At 40.3% G+C, this 22,750-nt stretch overlaps 1 protein-coding gene across 1 annotated transcript in view; it reads right to left on the reverse strand.

Annotated features, from left to right (window-relative positions):
- FAT3 (FAT atypical cadherin 3) overlaps nt 1-22,750 on the reverse strand; it is a 394,564-nt gene that overhangs the window by 129,460 nt on the left and 242,354 nt on the right. Inside the window, exon 4 of the mRNA XM_086882161.1 lies at nt 1,166-1,227. Within this exon, the coding sequence (XP_086738287.1) occupies nt 1,166-1,227 (62 nt within the window). The remainder of the gene's footprint in view (nt 1-1,165; nt 1,228-22,750) is intronic.

A 22,750-nucleotide genomic window follows, 5' to 3' on the forward strand; every position in this document is an offset into this window, starting at 1 on the left:
CTTGAAGTTGTTGGAATACATGATTACTTTACCAATTTTACAACTTAAATCCTAAAAAGGGAAAAATCCTTGTATTTCCCTCCGTTTATTTATGACCTGGAACATGTAAGACTCTACAGTGAATTAACAATAAAAAATGCCAACCCAAACCTGCATATAGTAATAATCAACCCTTCTCTCCTGTGTTCTGCACCGACCAAAATAATTTGTGATTTCAAGCAAATAAAAAACCTAATGAATATTCTAATATATATTTTACTACATTTTGCTGTCTGATAGTGCTTGCATTGGGAGCTGTTGTGTCCAGATGTTTTTTAGCTTGTATGGATTTGAAGAGCATTTCCTAAAATACATGGTAGGGATGATTGATTATGTGGGACAATATGGTTCTTTTTACTTGTACCAACAGGAAACAAGAATTCCTTAATCCACAAATAGATAAAAGAACACAGTCAAGGAACTTTTACCCAAAGGAAAAAAAAAAACCCCACAGCATGGTGTACAGCAATGTGAAAGAAAACACATGTGGCAAAACCAGTAGTTTGCAAGTACATCACTTCATATCCAACACATGTGAGCTCCTTATAAAGGGAAACATTCATCACAAGGGCCAATGGAATGGTTTAGATACTCTTTTTTGGAAGGCAATTTTTAACTTGAAAATTGTTGTTAACAGTCCCAGTATGCGAAAGCTAAAAAAAACGCAAAATCATTCATTCTGAAAATGCAGTGAATGTTAAAAAGTTCAAAGTTTTCTTTAATCCAAATCAGTTTGCACATTAGATCCAAGATGCAAAATTTAAACCAGTTTAATCTGAGAGTGAAAATTTTGGGAGGATTGGGGTCATTCCAGATATTTTTAAAAAATATTTTGCTCTGGATATTCTAAATTTCTGTCACAAGCAATTTAAGAGCTACAATAAAAGACTTAACTGAAGTAGGTTAGAGGTGGAAAACAAGTGTTCAGTTTTTGTTCAATTTTTTCCTGTGCCTGCAAATTGCAAAATGTTTTATTTCTTTTGTATAATCAGGCAATTCCCAGCTTTGTGTGAGTCTCTTGTAAATGAAGAGAAAGGAGAATACCACTCTCCTGGAACAGGAGGAAATGATTTTAAACTACAAAAATCAGCTAAGCTCTTAACATATATTTTCCACTTAAACTTACCTCTAAAAAATGTTCTGCTTGCTGCTCCCGATCCAATTTTCTTGATGTTGTGGTAATCAGACCTGTGAAAAAAGGATTATATTTGATTGTCAGTACCCATTGGAAAATATGTATCTTTTTCAACCTGAATAAAAATTAATTTTTAAAACAACACTCAAAGGGAAAACAATCTGCTTGAAGCCATATCAGACACAGATCTCTTGACATTTGTCAAGCATTTTATTTCTTAGTCCAACCATTATCGCTTTCTGACCAGCAATGAATCTTGAAAGAAAAATGCTGTGAGGAAAGTAACTGAGAAACAGTTAACTGTATGTCTATAGTTAACACACTACATTTATTACAGTGAATAAAAAAAAACTCACTAAAGAATCACTATTTGTCTTATGATTAAGAGTTTCAATGAATCATTTGCATTTGACTGAAATTCTTCTGCAAAAAACCTCATTAAAGATTTCAGAGTTCTCAAACAATTAATGGGATAGGATGCTGATTACTTCCACACCAAGAATACTTGACAAAGAAGGTTATTTCTGTAATAACTACTTGTATACATAATGATTTCCAAATGTAATAATTCCAATGCATTAAAGGTTTTGTACTATAATTTCATCAATTTGTTCCATGCTCAAATTGAGTCTTTAACATAAAGTACCTTTTTACGTGAGGATGATTGAGATACCTTTTTTTAAAAGCAATGTACTTCCATGAATGATTAAACTCTTGTGAGATTTATACCACAGGAAAAAAAGGAAACACTTCCAAAGTTCCCTCAAGAAAAGTGATGCATACCTTCTAGGAACATAGCCTGGTTTTTTATTTAGTTCTTAATGGAGATTTAAAGGGCAGATTTGTGTTTTCCCTCATACAAAACATTTCTTTGGATAGGAAAATGCATTATGTGGTTGTTTTTTGATAGACCAACTTTTCCTAGAGAAAAAGCTGATTTTGGAGACAGTGCTAGTGGGCCAAGCTGTTAGTCATCTTTAGGATTACCAAGGGAAACAAGAAAATAAATTCTTTCTGGATTAACTATTCTACTTACTGAATTAATCAGACTAGCCAAGCATCTAAACACAAATCCATGATGACCCTGAATTCTTAAAATACCCCATCAGCAACATCTACATAAGACTTCTAGCCCTAGAAGGCTTCTACAGCTACAGCTCCTCATATGCTATCACCTTCTCCTTGGAGGAATCCGTTTACCCACTTTGGTGAGAAGGGGAGAAATATTAGTTGAAGTGATGAGATGAATTGCACAAAGGGAAGTGCGCTCTGCTTCCAGGATTTCAGACTTGTTACAAGATACATCAGACCACAGAAGTGACACCCAAGGGGAGGCCACAGAAATTAAGAGTGGATCATTACGATTACATGGAAGAAGCTGGTCCTGGCAAAAAGCTAAAAAAAACAAACCTGGTATTGCCTGCATCAAGCAGTTGTAAGTATTCAAAACTGTTACACCATATGGGAGACATCCATCTACTCACTGCATGAGTTTGAACAGAAATGACAGCACAGATGATAAACTGGTGTCATTCACACAGGATCCCCCCCCTGTATGAAAAGAACTCAAAGATACAGGCAAGAAATTACTAATTATGGAAGAAGTTCAGCCCAAATAAATTGATAAAAAGTAAAGATTTCAAATTTGATAAAGATTCATCATACGCACGGCCACTATGGATATTTATCAAGGACAACCTAATCACATTAAGCAATATAATAATTTTTATATTATCTTCCACTTCCTTTATTCCTAATGTGCTATTGTGGACTCTACCTACTTTCTTCTTAAACAAGAGCTCTCTGGCTGTAAATTATGGAAGGTCTCTGTTCTCATCATCTTCTTCACGCAGAGAGATTCAGATTCCTTTTGAAGACCAAGAGCTAACATTTAAAACTTAATATCATGAACTCTTAGAATGAACAGTACTTGCCTTTCATTGGTAAAACTAAAACTCCTACTACTGCTCCTCCTCACAAAATTACTGTTATCACAAAGGAAGTTTTTTGTTTTCCTTTGTTTAATGTAGAGCCTTTTTGACTGCAATAATTGTAAGAGTACCTTAAGATCTGAATTTTCTTCTAAAAGAGATGTATGAACACATAGCAAGTCTCTACAACACAACTGCCAGTATTTAAAATGTAGCAGGTCTCAGGAGATTTATCACTCAGATTTAACAGCTGATGCTAAAGGGGGCAGGTAGCAGACCATCACCATCAGTTTGGCAGACCTGATCGTGAAGTAAGTTGATTGCAAACCATCACAACTGCTTGTTTTTGCTTTAAAGACAGCATACAACACCCATTCTGGGTAGTTTTGTCAGGTGATTAAATTAGTATGTAGAAGTAACTGTTCCTACGTGCGTGAAGTCTTGAGGCTTTTATTATCCTCTCCTGTTCTCTGTCCCTCCTGACACCCATGATGGCCCCATTGCAGTATCCTGGCTGCTCACTGTCACATCCATTCCTACCTCAGGGACAGATCATGCTGTCTGACCCTACTGCTCAAAATATAATATACACATAAAATCAAGTCTCAGTTACTTGATATTAATAGTTATTGAATTATTGTAATGTATTGGTAGGGATATGAGTATGGTTCTTTCAGGTTACAAAACTATTTCAAGAAATTATGAAGAGTAACCATCAGAACAGAAAAAATAAAAATGCCAGTTATGTCTAAGACTACCCACAGATTTACCAGATCAGTCTCAAAGAAATTAATTTCCTGGGTTTTATGAAAACCTTACTGTGTTCCTCCCTCCTGTGTTTACTACTCCATGTCACAGATACATAATAATAGCAATATTTAGTAGGATGTAGAACTTTATTTTTCCAGACACTGGGGCAACTGAGAAAAACTTGACTTTGCACAAGGGACCATGTCCCAGGTTTAGTTCTTATCTAAGTGTATTAAATTGTCATACTCAGTTACGGTGTAAAGGCATTATCTAAAGAAAATAACTCACAGAGAAAAATAAACCCCAGGAAATTATGTCAGGCTGCACTCCTGGCTATGAGAAAATCACAAGAGGACAGTGATAAAAAATGACCCTTCCTTTTTTGCCTTTCTTCAGTACGTGCTGTAGCTCTTATGGACACAGCCATATGGACAACTCTCCAAAGCCAGCTGGGAAATACGGCACACGGTTATCAAAAAATAGTCAAAACCACTAACAAGCTTCAGAAGCTGTTGTACACTTCTCAAATAGTTTCTCTCAAATTTACAGGGAAACATCATGGTCCTGCTAAGGGCAGGAGATATTTGTAACTGTGATCTTTAAGAACATCCAGAAAAGTGAAGAGGAAAATTTTATTCAATGGACAAATTATCTACAGTAAAACCACTTGGTTACAAACAAGGTTATGCCATGCTGCTCACAGAATTTCATACTTTTCTTTGATTTTTTGAGTTAAAGCATCTTTCTCTTCATCCTGGCACATCTGTTCCTCAGACCACATGAGTTGTTTTGTGAAACTCCAAAACACTGTTTGACCAAATATTTTAGCTTTGAGATAACTCGCTACGTAAGACCTTGGAGGTCTTATACAACCTGCCTTTCTATGACACCTAACACTTCTGCTGTTGGAGTATTTTTTCCCATCTTAACCAATGAATAATTATTATTCTTCTCCTGTTACAGTTTGAGAATGCTGGAAGGTGAACATGCTCACTCTACACAGTATGTCCCATAATACTGCAGGACACAGTCACAAGTCCCAGCTGACACTGACAGAGGAACATCCTATCAAAACCCCACTGAACGCTGGATAAGATCATGCCAAATCATTCCCCTGTAAAAGGAAATCTATCATGTAGATGGAGAAGAAATGGCAATGTTCCCATCCCATCACTTTATGATGTTGATGGGGCAACCAGAGATGTAGGGTGGGTTACAAGACAGACCTGACTTAGTGCTTAGATGCAAGCTTAGTGACAAAGAAGAAAGAACAGGACCAACACAAAGAAATCCTGACAATTTAGCCAATACATCAGCCTATACAAACTTCAGCCGATGCATCATCTTACAAAATACCCACCCATTATAATGGCTCAGATGTGTGATCGAGACATTTGAGCAACACTTAGCATTGATGCTTGGGATAATGTTTTTAGCATACTGAGATGTGATAAAGAAGGGAAAAGTTCAGTTAAAGATCAAAACCCACCTGAGATACTTTGCACTTGCAGATAGTGAAGCCTGCAGTTACTACAGTGCAAATGGAGAAATAAAACTAATAGGCAAACAGGAGCTTGGTGATAGGTCTGATGTCATACGAGTAATGCCAGGCATGTGTGTAGGTGAATGCACATGTGTGTCTGTATGAACCTGACATAAAATCTGTGATAGTTACAAATTCAACAGCATGACTAATGCTTCATAATTTTTTTAAGTTTTTTTTTTTTTTACTTAGAATTTGATCATGATCAAAGTGAAGGATTTAATCCATGCTCTGCCTTCAGTTAGCTCTCATTTGACAGAAGGGTGCTCACAGAAATAAAACCTCTGTGTGCCTGTGTGTGCTGAAGTAGACAGACAGTGCTATACAAATACTTACATATATTCTGTATGTACAGTCAAATATTAGACTATGTATATGCGTGTGTGTGACATTTTGCATCTACCCCGTAAGTTGAATATTAAAAGTTATCCTAAAATGCACATATTTACAGAGGTGTATTTAGCTCTAAGGTTTACTGATGTTCATTCTTTTCATATATATGCATTACCTGAAGTATTTCTGTTGCAAACAAAGGACTTAATTAATTCAAATTTCTTCTGTGGACTTAGCCACAGAAGAAAAATTCATAAAGGGCTGTTGAATGCAAAGGCTGTGGCAGCGGAAATCTTGAAGCACTGGAGAGTTTGAACAGTATTACACAGAGGGAAGCACTGCTCTGGGTTTGCTTTTTCTGATGCTTATTCCCTACACATCCAGAACAGCCCACAGCGCTAGGTGTGATAGTAACTGAACTGACCCTTGACTCAGAAGAAATTCACATATTTTTCAGTACTGTGGCACTTAGGGACCAAAAATTAGTTTGCCACAGGCTATTTTCTGACACATATTGAATTTCCCTAATATGGCTGTGAAGCCAAGGAGAGTTCAATAGCCTTCTCCTTATGAAATTAAATTATTTTCATTCAACCTGTGGATGGATAACCTTACCTGAGCTGTTTCCTGAAGTACTGCTTAAAAGATAACAGAATCTGGTATGGAGAGACAGCATATTTTACTGCTATCTCTGGAAGTGCTGCACATTTTATAGTATAAGGAATATTTATTTTTTTTTAAATGGAATTCTGAAGAACTCCTTTATTGATTTTTCTTTCTCAAACTTTGTTTATATGAAATATGAAAAAAGTGAAAGACAAGTAATAAGCAGCATAAAGTAAAAGAAGCCAAATAAATTTCTCTGTTTTAAGATGAATGCTGAGTGTCATCATAGAGATAGGAAGCTGAGAAAGAAAGCAACATCATCCCCTTCCCTGGCAAAAAATTAATAGGATACAATTTACTGCATGTTTTACTGTCCAATATTTTTTTTTCCTGCTCTGCATATTCATAAAAACTATTTTTTAAGAAAATACAAATGGGGGATGGATGAATTTGAAGTGTAACAGGGGATTCAGGTTATTAAGAAGTGTTTAAACAGAAGTTCAGAAGACAGTGCCTGGCTCCAAGTCATAGCAGCACGTGCTTTACACCTTTCACACTCACAGTGGAGTCAGGACCTTTGCCTAGGACTTCCAGGCAGCATAGGGCCATATATGTCCTGCAGCACACACACACAGAGATGGTCTGGATGGATTAGCTGAGGTCTAATCTGAAAGATTTCTAGTCCCTGGGTGATGAGGGAAACCTTAACTTCATTCAGACACTGATTCTCATTTTCGAAGAGTACAGTTTTGAAATGGAAACAAGAAGTTAAAATTTGACACCTTTCTCACAGTTCTTGTGCCCTGTGAGATGCTCTGAGCATCCTGCAGCACTGCTCCTATCCTGTGACAGTCTAAAGAGGATGCCCTTCCCAGTCTGCCCTTCCCAAATACTGTAAGGAACAAGCATACAGAAACAAAAGTGCAAGAAGATATTAAAGGAAACATTCTGTAGAGTCACCCTTGAAAGCTCTGCTTGGAAAAATAATGCCTTGAGATTGTTTGCTGGAAATACAGGTCTTTTAACCCAACCAGCTAAACAGACAAACTGAGCAACTAAAACAAACACTGTTTTTACAAAAATGTTCCATAAATTCAGTGACTGGTTATGCACACTGCTCATTGACCAAAGCCCCAGGGCTGAATCGGCAGAAATTCATATGGGAGTTTATGGGTTTACTGGAAATCTACAATATTTATTAACATGACACAGAAAGGTACGGAACAGCCTCTCCACGCGTTTATGAACCCAGAAGAGAGTATGCAGCTGCTGAGAAATACACCTATCAGCTGTCAACTGTCCCACTACTCTTCGAAAGTAAATTTCAGTCTTTAGATGGATAAAACAAAAAAGGGCAGCCACAATAAACAGCATAAGGATTTGCACCATATATTCAGGAACGTAAAACTATCGTGTATTCCTAACCATAGAAATGTCGAAATGAATAGCAATAACCAGGGTAATTCTATTATCCACAGGCAGTGAGAAGCATTGTAAACACTCTAACAGCACATTCATCTCCTGCAATAAATTAGGGATCGACAAAGCAAAATTGAATTTCAAAGATAAATGATAGAAAACTACGTACATTTTACTTGGAGATGTAAACAAACATATCATTTTATATAATTACACATGTAAACCTCTAATTTAGAAAGACTGTATTCTGATCTAAATGAATGATACTTCATTGAACAAGAAAGAGAACCCACCAGGCGAGCCTGTGCAATTACGTGGAGGACTGCTGCTTTATTGTTTTTCCTGAGGTGACAATGAGAGTGGAACGACCTTTTTGAAACAAGCTAGGTATAAAAAATGATTGCTTTTTAAAAACAGTTACATTTTCTAATGCATGGTTATGTCAGGGGGGAAGAAAAAAAAAAAGGAGAAGCTGAAGCAAAACCTTTTTGTTCTTCTTTCGTTGTCCCTTCTGTCTCTCATTAAAGAGTTCCGTCAGCTTATTGCTGAAAATATCAAAACTCTGAACAAAATGCACAGCAAACATTCACTTCAATGAAGATTTTGGATTATGCTTTCCTTTAAAGGCAGATTCTGGCTCTTTTTTAGTTCCTAGAATATGTTTAAAGTGACAATATGGTGTGCCAGTCTGTTCTGCTTGTAAAACAGGACTTAGAGGGACTCCCTTTCATTCTTTAAAACTCAGCCAGTGCAGTCCCAAGGATCTGCAGGCAAAGACACTTCTTTTCTAAATATTCTTCTCCACTTGTGGAGTGGCCAGGTTTTCTGTTCTGTGTATTCCTTCTGGAAGGTTTTTGTACACATGACTGTTGAATACCCTGGTTTCCAGTCTGCATTTATGAACAATTTGCACCTTCATTTTGGTCAACTAAACAAAACAAGCTGTATTGGCTCCCTTTCACCTAATAAATTTGCTGTTACCATTCCTGCTTTACAGTTCCAGCCTTCATCCCTCCTAACCCTGATGGATGGAGAACACTGTGCTCCAGATAACATCTACACAGCCACACTAGAGCACCTTAACTACTGATTCCTGTGGATGCACCTAGCAGGGAGAAGAAATCTTGTATTGGTCCTCAAATACACTATTTAGTTTACTTCATTAATGAATTTCTACTCTTCAAACTTCCACAGATACTTTCTTTTTTTTTTTTTTTTTTTTCTTTTCACCAAACCTTCCCATTTGGATGATGCCTTCCAACCCCAGATGAGAGCAAACTCCCTCTTTTGAAGCAAACATCACTGAAGAAATGACCAAATAAGATCATTTGTCTAGCCAATACTTGAGATAATCTGTTAATGTATGCCCTTCAGCATGCAAATTCCTTATTCAAGACTCATCATTTTTATTTCCTCTTTAGCCAGGCCCATACGCAATATCCATTCAACAATTAATCTCCGCGTCCTTGTGCCTCATAAATTCTGCAGTGCAACCGTATCAAATGCATTACTGAAGTCCACGTAGATGACATACAAAGTATTTCTTAGAACATCATTTATCTTGCCCATGACATCAAGATAGGCTGATACGATTTACTTCTGGTAAACCCATGAGCACTTTTATCCCACTTTCTATTTATTTTCATGTTTTTAATTATACTGTCCTTCAAAGTACTTTGAAAGCCTTGCGGTTGACAGAGGTCAGACAAATAGTTCTGTGACTGCAAGGCTTATTTCTTCACCCTGTCTTCCTGCTCTGTGCTGCTGACATTTTATTTGTTATCTCCCAGCTGCATGGCTTAAATCTCAGATTTTGTAATACCCCTCAGTAGTTACTTGCTACAGGGGTTGTATTTAAGGTGCCAATTCTTTCATATGTCTGGAAGAGAAATTATCATAGTTATTCTTACTTGATGTAGGAGTGATGGAAGTGAGTTGTGTTTAGCCAGGAAGAAGCCAAATCCAAACTTGCTGCAGACAGCAGGATAAGGTCTGCAAAGGTTGCTATATCAAACCACAGTCACCACCTGATTATGGTCACTTTGGACTGCAAATGGCTCCAGGCATCTCACAGTGATGTGCTTCTTGAACTCCGGTGGGATAAAACTCAAAGGTGCAACCCAAAACACCTGTCCGTCTAAAATGATCCCTCAGGACCTACCCTTAAGATTGCTAACACAGTCTGCAGTGCATAGCTGCAATATTTATAAAATAATATCAACATGCTCAAGCTGCACTGGCCCCTGTAGCACAGCTGATGAGCAATTTCTCTATGCTGTCACTGCTGCCTGAGTCATCTCTTAAGGCTGTGATGCTCTGGAACAGCCGAGCAAATGCCCTTGAGGGACTGTCCCACGGGTGCTTAGCTCTTCTAAAATACTTCACAGATAAGTTCCTGCTTTGTAAGATAAGAAGGTTTCCAAGTTCAAATCCTTTATTTAGGCTCAAACAAATATGTAAGAATAATAGCTTTTGCTTTCTTCCCTTCAGAAGCGCAGTGCCACCTAAAAACCTAATTGCTAATACGATGCCTCAGCACAGATTATAACATCTCTCTGCATCTCTTCCATTTTCAGAGAGAAATTACAGAATTCTATTTGGGTTATAATTAGCATATCATTATTAGAGGCAAAAATAGCTATAAATGTATCTAACTGGTGGCTAGCTTAGTAACCAGCACACATCATCATTAAACAATTTTCTTTAATTTTTTTGTGCACAAAGGCCTCATAATGCCTCATAATTCTGCAAAAGCAACAACTAAGCCTAACTAGACTCTGGATATAATTTATGCTAATTAATTTCGCTGTTTGCAGGAATGAAGACATACAATATCTGTGGCAAGGGTGGTGGTGCTGCCACTTTCAGTGGAAAGGGGCAAATATTATGCACCTTGGACCTGGATACATCATGGATCCTTGTTCAATCTCTTTTTCTGGTATATTATGTCAGAAGAAATAAAAAAGAATAATAGAAAAAGTCTCTAATGCATGCTTTTGTATAAGATATGCATAAGTCACAGTATGATGAAGTCCTGGTATTTTCCCTTCTCAATTGTGGAGGAGGTGCGGAGGGTGTGAGGGTGCAGCTGTGTCAGTTCCCCTTCCCCCTCTCCAGTCTACACACCCTCATTACCTTTTAAAGAGAAGTGATTCTGCATTTTTCCCTCAACCAAGCGCTGTTCTCAACAGCAGAAAAACAACACCAGCTTTTTCCCCAAGTGTGTTACAAAAAAAAAAAAAAAAAAAAGAAGAAGGTGCGGTGCCAATCCCTCATGACCATCAATTGTCTCCAGCTCAGTAAAGCACAATGGTGAGAGTGTGCTACCTGCAGATTCCCCAGGTCAAGTCAATCTCATCTTCATCTCTAATAAGAAAATGATTCATTGGCAAGGTGATCTTGCTGATTTGGAGGCAGAACACAGAGCTGTGGAAAGAAACCTCACAGAAAAGATATATGGCCCTCTTTCGTGACATGCAGCTCACACTCAGCACTGTCAAGATCTGCTTTTCCCAAGGTGGTCTCCTGCCTGAGAAAGCATACTGAGACACCTCTGTTAGATTTCCAGCTCACCCTCTGTCTTGGTCTGTAACCTTACATGGGACATTTAATGTCTCCGTGCTTCAGCTTCCCCTCCCATAAAACTGGGAGAATGGGTATATTCTTTGTAAAGTGTCTTGTGACCTAAACAGAAGAAAAAATTACTTCTGTAATGTATTCTTAACTAACAAGATCATAAAGCTCAGCGGTAAGAGCACTAAGCATTTTCGAAAATTTGTCCTTCTTTTGATTCTCTGAGCACAGATTTATAAACTGTTATCAAAGGGTAAAATACAGTATTAGGTGTGACTCCCACTTCAGTGGCTCAGCATGTAACAAACAGCAAAAATGCACAGCAAAACTAGAACAGGAACAGTAGCTGCTTTTCTGTGTGAAGCCAGCCCAGTGCCCCAGCCTTGGGAAACAACTCAGTCTTTTGCATAAATCCAAGTCTCCTTGGATGCCTTCCTCTTCCACGGGTCCCTTTTAGAAATATGATGGATATGGATGAAACAGGAATAGAAACATGTATGCGTGAAAGCACTCAAAGAAACAACAGTCAGGTTTAAAGGAATGGTCTATGCTGCTAAACCAAGGGGAATATGCTGTTTACATGTGGGCACACAGCTCTGATAATGCTTTCCCAGCACTGACCTGTCAGCAGAAGATCTGTGGTCTGGTAACAGAAGGAGAGTTGACAAGGTTCCAGCACATCACCTGTACTATCATGCTAAGAAAAGGCGAATGATGGCCTTAAAGAGACCCAGGATGAGACGAAGAGAGTCAGCAATGAGTTACAGAAGCAGAAATAAACCAAATTGCAATATAAAGTCCTGTTAAGTCCTAAATGTTTTAGAAGACCTGTTCAGTTCCTTGTAAGTGAAGAACCCAAGACACACAGTGAGGACTTCAGTTTCCCACAAGAGTGGTAGCAACAGTTTCCCATCTTCGCCACAGCATTTGGATACCTATGCCTTGGTGTGCAGAGTATGAGAGTGTAAGAAAAAACAAGTTCCTGATCAAGTTAAATGAAATGCCCTTCTCCCTTCGCAAGGTCTCACACTGAGTTTGTTACAATTAATTGTGACACTCTCATTTCAGCTAGTTTTAATCTAGGCAACTTCTCACTAAAATGGATGCCATGTTTAACTGTCCTGCTGACCACAAGCTGAGGAGAACCATGAAGATAATACATACACCCATTGTGAAATCCATTCTCTTCTAACTTATCATGACTTAAAAGCTGGTTGTTATTGCACTACTGGATACAAAGGCTCCAAGGCAGAGTGGGATGCTTGGTGTGCTCGTTTGCATCTCATTACCCAGCATGCTCTTGCTCCTCAGTGCTATTTTCATAGTGGCATTGTTGTCCGAGCCCTGGGAACAAGTGAAAAGATTTGGTGACTTCGGATGCATGCAGTTCTTTTCTACTTGCTTTGCTCTCCCTTTATAATGAAAGGCTTTGCAAAGTGGTGAAAATGAATAGATTTTCCATTTTTAAGGCTGTATGGGTGTGGATTTGTTGTTGTTGGGTTTTTTTGGGTTTTTTTTTCCCCCATAGTTTAAGCTATCAGAAGCATATCTTGAATAACAAATAAGATTACAGCAATGTGAGCCTAATGTTCCTCTCTACAAGGCGCTCAAGCATGAAGGTTTTGATCGAAGAGTAAGAAATGAGATTTAACTTCCTTCTGATTTAAGTTTCATTTGTACAAAGAACCTGTTTCAGCAAAATGTAATTGCAAGCTCATTATTCAGTGAAGGGCAAATATCTTCAATTGCAATCTAGTAAGATCAGCAGCTTTTTCTGTGTTACAAGCCTCAGTGAAGAGAACTGAACATACTGGCTTCTGTCATTGTCTACATCTGAGACTGTGATGATTTCACCCTGTCCAATTCATTTCAAAAGCTGTAGCTTCCAATTAAATGTATAAGTTGTCAGCCAGAGTAAGTGTCTATCATTTGAGCCAGATCAGTTTTGGTTTCTGGCAGTTTTACTGCATCAAAGGGTTGATTTACAGATCGGTTACAATTTTGTTATTCAGTACTGAAGGGAATAAAACTGCCTCAAACATGGGACTCAAAACAACACTGAGTTACCTGTTTTCCATAGTTTTTAGTATGTTTTAACAAGTTTGAAATAAAACTTCATTCATCAGTGACTTGGTAGTTTTCAACAAGCACTTAAAAATGATTTTAAAAAAATAAACTCCAGGCAAATCTAAGAACTTTAAAATCATGTTCTTTAACAACATTTAGCACACAAAGATTGCATTGTACCCTAGAAATGTCAATGAATTCAGCACCAAAAGCTTGTGTGAGGTATGAGGTTAGCCCTGTCTTGCGTTAAAACGATTTCTCCCACTTTATAGATAAGGAATCCTATAAAAGTAAAACTACGTTTTGAAGACTGGTGCTGTGCATAGCAGAAGCACATTTAAAACACTTTAGTCTCTCAGGTTCAAGTTTTAAGAATCTGAGCAATTTTGAGAGTCCTTCTTGAGATAAATAATGGGTAAATGTAAGTAAAAATAATGCAAAAATACTTGACATGGAGTCTCTATGCATGGAAAAACTATGAGTTTTGGGGTTTTTAAGGCTAAGAATCAGCACCTCCTTAAAATATGCAGAGCGTTTGCTCCTTGGGATCCTTGTGGCAGGAGGCTGAGTGGCATTTCACAGCAGGATCCTGTGAGGATGCTTTGAAGTGTTTGTGCTGTATAACCCTTGATGAATCAATTAGGCCTCCTCACTCACCCAAATTATTCTTTTTACCTGCAGTATTGTTTTTACTAGCACTTGTTTTTAATAGCACAGCCCTAAATCCAGAAACTGGTCCTGCAGGATCCAAAAGGATCAGGTTGTAACTGCTGCAGGTAGTGTTTGGTGAAACTGAAACAACCAGAAGTGAAAGGTAAATACATTAGGTTTTTGAAACATTCAAGGTGTTTTAAAATCTTAAATCACTATCAGGTAGCTTCTTAACAGCCCTTATCTACCGAGGCACACTGAGCTAAGAGTCACTCTGTAGGGAGTCATGGAGACATGCAGGAGTTGGGAAAAGAGACTGGAGACTGCTTGGCAGCTGGGATGGGGCTCCATCAGAGTCAGGAGAGCCATAGATCTGACCCCAGGAACTAAACCCCACTGCTTTCAAAAGGACCATGATACCTGGTAACAGCGACAGACTGAGCTGAGTGAATTGCTGAGGATCTGGGCAATCCTGGTGGCTACTTCAAAGTAGTGCTACAAAACCAGGAGTGTAGAGAGAGATGTAATGGCCTTTTCTATTCCAGAAGAAATGCTTGTATGAGAAGGCAGAAATGAGCCAAGATAGCCACAGTGTAAAGCAGTAAAATCAACAACAGTTCATTAAAAAGTGAAACGAGCAAACAATTAATTAGAAGTTCATTAAGACACCCAATGTCCCAAAGTAGTTTTGCTTTGTCAGTTAAAGGAAGAAGGACAAAGAAATGAGAGTAAACACATTTTTTGTACATGGATTTTTCCAAGAGCCGGTAATATTTCTGCAGCCACACCACCAAAACCTCTCTCAACGCCATGGGCCAGCACAGGTGCCACGAAGCAGAACAGGACCCTGCTTAACCAGGACAGGTAAGACTCACTGTACTTGCATCCTACCCAGCTGACAAACATCCTTGTACAGTCAAAGCAGAGAAGCAGGAGCCTCTTAAGCATGATTTATATGAGTTTTTTAGATATCCAAGCTAAGAGGAGATAGAATGTAGTTTAGAGGCATCTGTCTCTCCAGTCACTGTAAAGGCAGTCTACAGATGATCACTACAATTTGGTAAGGGGAATGACAGCCACTATGTCCTAAGAAAAAAATCTCCATGAGGCAGATGAGGGAGGCAAAAGCAGATTGTTTCTTACTCCTGGAGGTCCTATGGGATTTGGAGCTATCAGCATGGCTTTACGGCGTGTATTAGAGCAGTGCCAGAAAGCTGTGGAGCAGCTCTGCCTCTTCTTTTAGGCTGCATCACTCTCTTTCCCATCACTGATACTTCTCTGGGAGGGTCTGCTGGCTGGCCCTTTGCCTGTCTCTGTGCAGGGAGGGACCTCTCCCGTCCCGTGGCTCAGATGGTTCCTTCATTCCCCAGCCACTGGAGTTCAAGGAGGGAAGATAGCACCTGCGACCCCTATTTCTGCTGCTGCCATAAATTCAACTTTCCATTAAATTTTTATTTCTAGGTCAAGACAAGAATGATAGATTAAAACAAAAATAGCTGAGTATTCAGTATTGAAGCTGCTACAGCACAGCACTTCCAGCCAGACCCCAGAGCGTCCAAGTATGCAAGTTACTGATTTCTGTACCAAAACATTTACACTGGCACAACCCCCAGTGAGTGCAATTATATGGGTATAAAGGTGCTTTATACTAGCATAGATTATGAGATAAACAAGCTCATTTATACTGCCGTAACTGCATTCACTTTGGGGTATTTGTACCTCTTTAATGATAGCAGTGTAGTTAAAGCCATACAACTTGTGTCTACAAGACAAGACCTCAGCCTGATGGTAATTAACAAGGGCATTTCCAGCCACCCTCAGCAGCTGAGGTTAGTGTTAGAAATAGCAACTGACCCATAACAATTTGCAACAGCATCAGAAACCTCTATAAAACAGCTCTACCTTCAATAGCTTTTTCCACATTTGCGGGAAGGATGTTTATTGTGCCCCTTTTACCAGGCGGCCCCAAGAGCTAAAAGTTGCTTGTGGCCACTTTTCTCTTGCGTCCGGACAGCAAAACAACAACAACAAAAAAGAATCAATTCACCCGGTGACATTCTGCTGTGAAAGAGCGAAGGCAGCACAAAAACGCTGACAGAGGCGGTGGTTAACCCTGTGCTACCCTTATTGTTCCTTATTCTCCGGCTCCGAGCGCTGGAGCAGCCCGCGGAGCACGGGAAAAAGGGGCTCTGCCATCTGTTGCTAGGGCTGACATCAGCCCTGTTTGCTCAGGCTTTGCTGCTCGGGGTTGTGTTTGCATCATTCATCAGCGCTGGCCCTGTGCTGGCCCATTCAGCAGCGCCTGGGCTCTCAGCTCTGGAGATGCTCAGTGCAGAAAGGAGCTGCCAAAGCGCTTGGCCTCACTCGGAGAGAGGTTTGGATATACATCAAGATTGCTTTAGACAGAGTATTTGTCAACTCATCCTGGGAGAAAGTGCGCCCTGGACAGTACACAACTTGACAAAGGGAGGAAAAACAATCCCAGAAAACCACCCCCATCTCCCATAAGCACTCTCCAGTGGTTAAACTTCAAGCCACAGAAAACCAAATTGCTCTTTCCCTGAAACCAGGTTTGCCAAGAAGCTGCTGAACGCATCAAAGTGATAATGGACACATATCACTTAATTTTTTTTCCCTGCATAATACTAGCACAACCTCACAGGAAACAACGAGAAATTCCTAAACCAGAAAAAAATAAAAGAAGAGATTTAATTAAAAAAAGAGAATAGGCTGCCAGTGCAGACAGGGAGCAATGTTTCCATAGGACAGTCAGGGAACAGAGGCACAGAGGGGCTTACTGGTTTTCTGAAGGTCAAACACACAGAAATGCACAAGCAAGGAAAGACTGAAGCACTGGCTACAAATACTGAAGCAGCACAGATGCCAACCAGACACACGGACTCCCCCATTTCCAACCATCTTCTATTTTCCCAAATGTCTGAGTGGGTCATGCAATACTACCATAAACAAAGGACATGTCATGGTGGAAATACGTAGGGCATAAATATGGAAAATGCTGGACAGAACTGACATGTATTGAACACGTTTCTGGAAATACTCAAATGTCTGTAAGGAGCTGTTTTGGTTTTTTTTTCCTAGGGGAAGGAGAGATGAACACAAATACAAATTTCTTTTACAGGGAGCAGGTCTGTTTGAAAAATTAGTGATTCTTCACATGAAACACCAGATGAGAGTCATCTTGAGACTAAGACACTTGAATTTACATGTCTGCATGTGATCCAGAGAGCTCATCAGTGCATGTTCCATTTGGTGTCCTACACATAAGCATCTATGGCTTTGGGTACATCTGGCTCCTAGCTGTAGCACCTGCAGGACTTCTCATTTAGCACTCCATGCCCACCCCTGAGGTGCTTTTCTACCAGTTTGAAGGATAAAAATGAAATGTTACTTCTCATACACGTTCCTGCAACACAGTGATGGGGACAAATAATTTAAAGAACAATTTAGGTTCCTACTTTCAGTGATTTTAATTTAATTTTCATCTTATATGGCTGTTTTCCAGACCCTACCTGGCATCAAGCTAATTCATACCTTCCTACACTGCTTAGCACTAGTGATAGACTCACTCCCAAGTGGTTTTGACGAATTGGGCATCAAAGGAAGTACTTTCCAGCAGTGGTGAAGGTTTTTGGGTTTTTTTTGTTTAAAAAAAGCCCAACCACAACTCAGTCACACCTTTTCATTACAGTGTTTTTAATTTCAATATTTTTTCTCTAGAACTAGGAGCTTGGATTTGAGGATCCCACTGTGCTGTCTAACAGTCTTTCTTCATGCCTTGATGTAATCCAAGTTCTCACAGAATCTCAGAGACAAAACCTACTGCTCAGAGGAAGCTGTCTCAGTGGGTTGTCCATCCCGGGGGAGTGGAAGCTGTAGTAAAGGCATTTAGACTGCTTCTCTAAAAGAACAAAGAAGTAATTGAAATGTTGATTTTTTGACCCCCCAAAAATCCAGCTTGGATTTTTTAATGGAAAAAAACCCCAGCAAACCACAGCAAAACCACTCAGTCTCTCCTCACTTTATACAGTGATATATTGGACAATGCTCTCAGGCACATGGTGTGATTCTTGGGGGTGTCCTATGCCAGGAGTTCGGCCCGGAGCTGGACTTTGGAGATCCTTTTGAGTCCCTTCCAACTCAGGGTATTCTACGATTCTGTGATTCTGTATAACTTTGAGGCACGTCACCAACTGAAAATCCCCCTTGCAGACGTAGTTTCTGGGTTGACAGTGTTTGGTTTCTGTAAGGACTGTTTTCCCCTGACAAACAGGTCCAAAATGCAAGAACTAAGAAGCCAAGTTAGACCCCAACTAGACACTTGAATGAGTGTGTGCTCAGGGCTGCAAGTGGATGTACCTATTTTCTTGCTTTTCTCAATACTCAGACACCATAACAGCAGCTTCTGAGCACCAACAGCTCGCTTTTGCTCTGTCCTCTCATCCTTAAGGAGGAAGCAAAGGGCTGGCATTGGACAAGGGTCTGCAAGAGGGTACTGTGTCTCCATTCTTGCTCCACACTGCCCTTTCCACAGGAATGATACCACCAGAATATACAACCTTAAATGGAGTTGTTTGATAGTTCTGCATTAAAGCATCTAAGGGTGAAAAAAATCACACCCAGTAATTTCATGAGACCTACATCATGGGAGCACCATTCTGTCATAGCAACAGTATTAATATTTCAGTTGATATGATTCCAAACACTCCAAAGAATGGAAGTGATCTTGTCTGGTTTTGGCTAAGTAAATCTGGGTGTCCTGCCTAAGCCTGTAGTCCAGATTACTGCTGTAAAACACACAGAGGGCCTGCTGGGCAGTCTTGACTGCCTCTCTCTCCAGTACCTACAGATCAGTCTGCATGCCTGGCTTAGCACAGAAGCCTATTTCTGAAATAGTGATACTAATTAAATAAGAGGAGACTGAGGGGAGATCTTGTGGCAATCTACAAATTCCTCACCAGGAGAAGCAAAAGGCAGGCACTGATCTCTTCTCTCTGGTAACCAATGACAGGACCCAGGGGAATGGCCTGAAGCGGAGTCAGGGTGGGTTTGGGTTGGGTATTAGGAAAAAGTTGTTCATCCAGATGGTGGCTGGGCACTGGAACAGGCTCCCCAGGGAAGTGGTCACAGCACCAAGCCTGACAGAGATCAAGGAGCATTTGGACAATGCTCTTGGGCACACGGTGTGACTCTTGGGGTGTTGTGTGCAGAGCCAGGAGTTGGACTTGATGATGCTTTGTGAGTCCTTTGCAATTCAGGATGTTCTGTGATTAATCCCATCCTTCGGTGCCAGCATCACCACCACAAAAGCTGTCCTAATCACTCTTTGTTCTCTGCTCTCCCCCCATGCCCATTCCATACATTGAGTAGACACCCTGGGCAGCAGCACGCTGGTATTCGAAAGTCTTGGTTTCTTTTTGGCAATTTAGTGCTGAGTTTTAGCTGTTTATACAGGAAGACTTAATGAGTACAGTTACTTGTGTGAAAACACAAGCATCTGTGGTTGTGATTATGGCTAAATTCAGCCTGCAACCTCAGCTGTCAATAGTTTATTATCTTTTAAAAATATAATAAAACTACATCACATCCTCTAATTATAAAGGCACCATTTTGAGAAGCCTGAAAGGGGTGACCTGCACCTTCTGGGTGGGAGTGCGCTTGCTGCGCGACCTTCCAGTCACCCGAAGCCTAACGAAGCAGAAATAATTGGGAAATTCCCTCCGATGTCACCTCTCAGACTGCGCTTGCCGCTTCTCAAGGCTGTCATCGCGCTGCCGCCTGCTCGCGGTGATGGCTGCTGGCACAGGACGTGCTCGTACCACGCTGCATTATTAGCAAGCTGTCAGACACCGGCACTGCAGAGCCCCCGTGCCAACACGCAGAGAGTTATAGGGGTAATAATGTTGTTTGTTAGGTAAAAATAACTGAACTCTCAGAGTAAAAATAAAACCACAACACAAAACTCTAGGCTTTGGTTGAATGCTATTTTCTTTCTTTTCCGGTGCCAAGCTCAGGAATAGGCTTATGAGGTAGGTACAAGCTGATGTTGAAGAGCAATGATTTATTGGCTGAGATCTCTCTGCAAGCCCACAAGGGTAGCTAGGGGCAAATACTTGCTATAATTGCTTTTTATAAGCCAGACGGTGCCTGTAAACCAAGCCCTGAGTAAGGACTTGGCCACAACCTCCAGCCCAGGGAGAGCAGCTCCAGGAGGTGTCACGGCTCAGACACATACTCCTGGGTCCCACACACTTCCCTGCCATGTCCCCAGGGCAGTCACCCAGCACGGACCCGTGACAGTAACACGTCGTGGCACAGCTCCCTAGGCCCTGGCTCCCTGGGAAGCCCAGAAGCAGAAGGAGAAGAACCCTACACAGTCCTCATTCCCCTGCCCCCAGCACAGGAATGGAACAGTGAGGAAAAGAAAGAACCCTCTGCACACTACACCCTGGAGCAGCGGAAAAAGGAGCAGGGGGATTCGCACTCTCCCGTAAAAAATATCCATCAAAAGTCAAAGTCCAGCTGTCAAACAGTTAATTCCTTTATACCATCTTCCCCTACATAAGGAACAGCCTCTCAGTTCAGTTTTCAACCTAACACCTCATTCAAATCCCTCCTGGAGCCCATAAAAAAATCTGTGAAAGGCAGTAAATATTTCAGAAAGAACAAGTCCAAGTTCCTTCCCTCTAACCAGCTCCTCAACATACACTCTCTTCTGCTTCTTCTGTTTCAGTTATAAACCCAGGATACAGCAATACTAACAATTCTCAGCAATGACGACTGCTGAAGTATCACAAAGACAACAGGACAATAAAACAATTTACAACTAAGTTGAAACACTTAGCAGCTGACCTCCTCTCTGTGCCCATGATATCAATAACCAGAATTTCCTCTTTTAGAATAACCTAGCTTAGGAGCTTGGATCCTGTACCTCACTGCACCGTGCCTGTATCTGTGCATGTAGTACGTGATGGCATTTTTCCAAAGGATATGCACTATATTAAATGGAAATAAAATATGACCATACACTTCCTATCCTCTCCAAGTGACTGAATTTAAGATTCATTTATGGACAACTCAGAAAACCGGACAAAATCTGTGTCATTTCCAGCAAAAACTGAGTAACGGGTACTTGGTGTGTTTCTTGGGGTGTCCTGCACAGGGCTAGGAGCTGGGCTCGATGATCCTGATGGGTCCTTTCCAACTCAGCACATTCTATGATTTTATGATGTTTTTCTGAAACATTTATTTGATGCTTATACAAATGGTCAACACCTGATCTGAAAGCAACATTTAAATCACCATCATATTTTAAACTGAGGAGAAGAGTTTCACACATGGCCATGCTGATACTTAAGATCTATTTACTAATATGAGCCAAAGTTGGGTAGATATGTGGATATGTGATAACGATATTTTCTGTCCCCAAAACATCTCTGAGAAAGAACATGGTGAAAAGTATACTGGACTTAGGAGTTATGACTCTGTCATATCAACCCACTAGCTACTTGGCAAAGGGATAAATGATCAGTTACCTGCATCCATTATGTCAAATCTCATCATGTTTCTTAGGAAGTAGGGAGTAAGAATTGATGTGCTGCTGATGTTTCCACCTTTGCAAATCAAAGTCAAAGGCTAAAAGGATGGATCACCAATAACCACAACTTGCACCTGCTGAGCTGCTCCACTCTCTTCCACCTCCGTTCAAGATCCACAGAAACATCTAGGTCAAACTGTTGCTAGAAACAAGAAAAGGCTGCAGCCCTGAACAGCAGCAGTGCATTGGAATGATGGCAGTGTCTCACTCTGAGCCAGCTTACCAAGCAAACAAGTCTGTACCTGAAAGAATTTTAAGTAACTGACATTAAGGCTCAGCAGGACAATTAGAGTTATTGTGCTCTTAAGCCTAAGGGAAAAAGCAGTATTTCAACAATTACTTTTAATTTTCAGACAAAATAATCTGGGGTGCCACAATTGAAGATACCTTAAAAATGTTTTTAGGAGACTGAAAAACTACATCTTCTTCTATCAGATCATTACTTCATTTTGGGTGTCCCTAAATTGAAGTAACTGAAGTTCCTAATGAACTGTTTTTGTAAGTGGTCTGAATTAAACTAATGACTTTAATATACAGAATGAAAATACTTTTGTGTTAATATCTAGCACATAGGCACAACTCCTAGGAGTCAGTCCTATCTGCTAAACTCCTCTTTTCACAGTGAGGTGAGGCACACATTTTACCATATCCAGTGTCCCTCCTTTTAATCACTGAACGTAAATTTGTGCTTTCTGTGTGATGATCTTAGAGGTCTTCTCCAGCCTGAATGATCCTGTGATGCTGTGCTTAGCCATCAATGGTTCCATCTCTGGCTACAGATCTCTGGCTCACAGGGAAGGACGATCTACAGCTGAAAGCCACCTACTGTAGCAGAGCAGTGGCTTAGTGCTTGAGCCACTTCTTCACACCCAGTGCTTGGGAATGCTGCTGGGAGACATCCGGGCCAGAGTGTCCACCTCTGCCAGCAATGGAAAAAAGAAACCCATGAAGAGGTAAAAAGCTGAAGGTCCCTGAGTGATCTTTATGCATATTGAGGAGACAATATGAGAATCATGGCTGCTGCTGCTCGTTAGACTCCATGGGGAGCACGTAAAATGGAGCAGAGTCGAGCAGAAGAGCTAGAACTA

Source organism: Cyanistes caeruleus, chromosome 3 (genome assembly GCF_971803275.1).
Source record: "Cyanistes caeruleus chromosome 3, bCyaCae1.hap1.1, whole genome shotgun sequence".
Lineage (NCBI taxonomy): Eukaryota > Metazoa > Chordata > Aves > Passeriformes > Paridae > Cyanistes > Cyanistes caeruleus.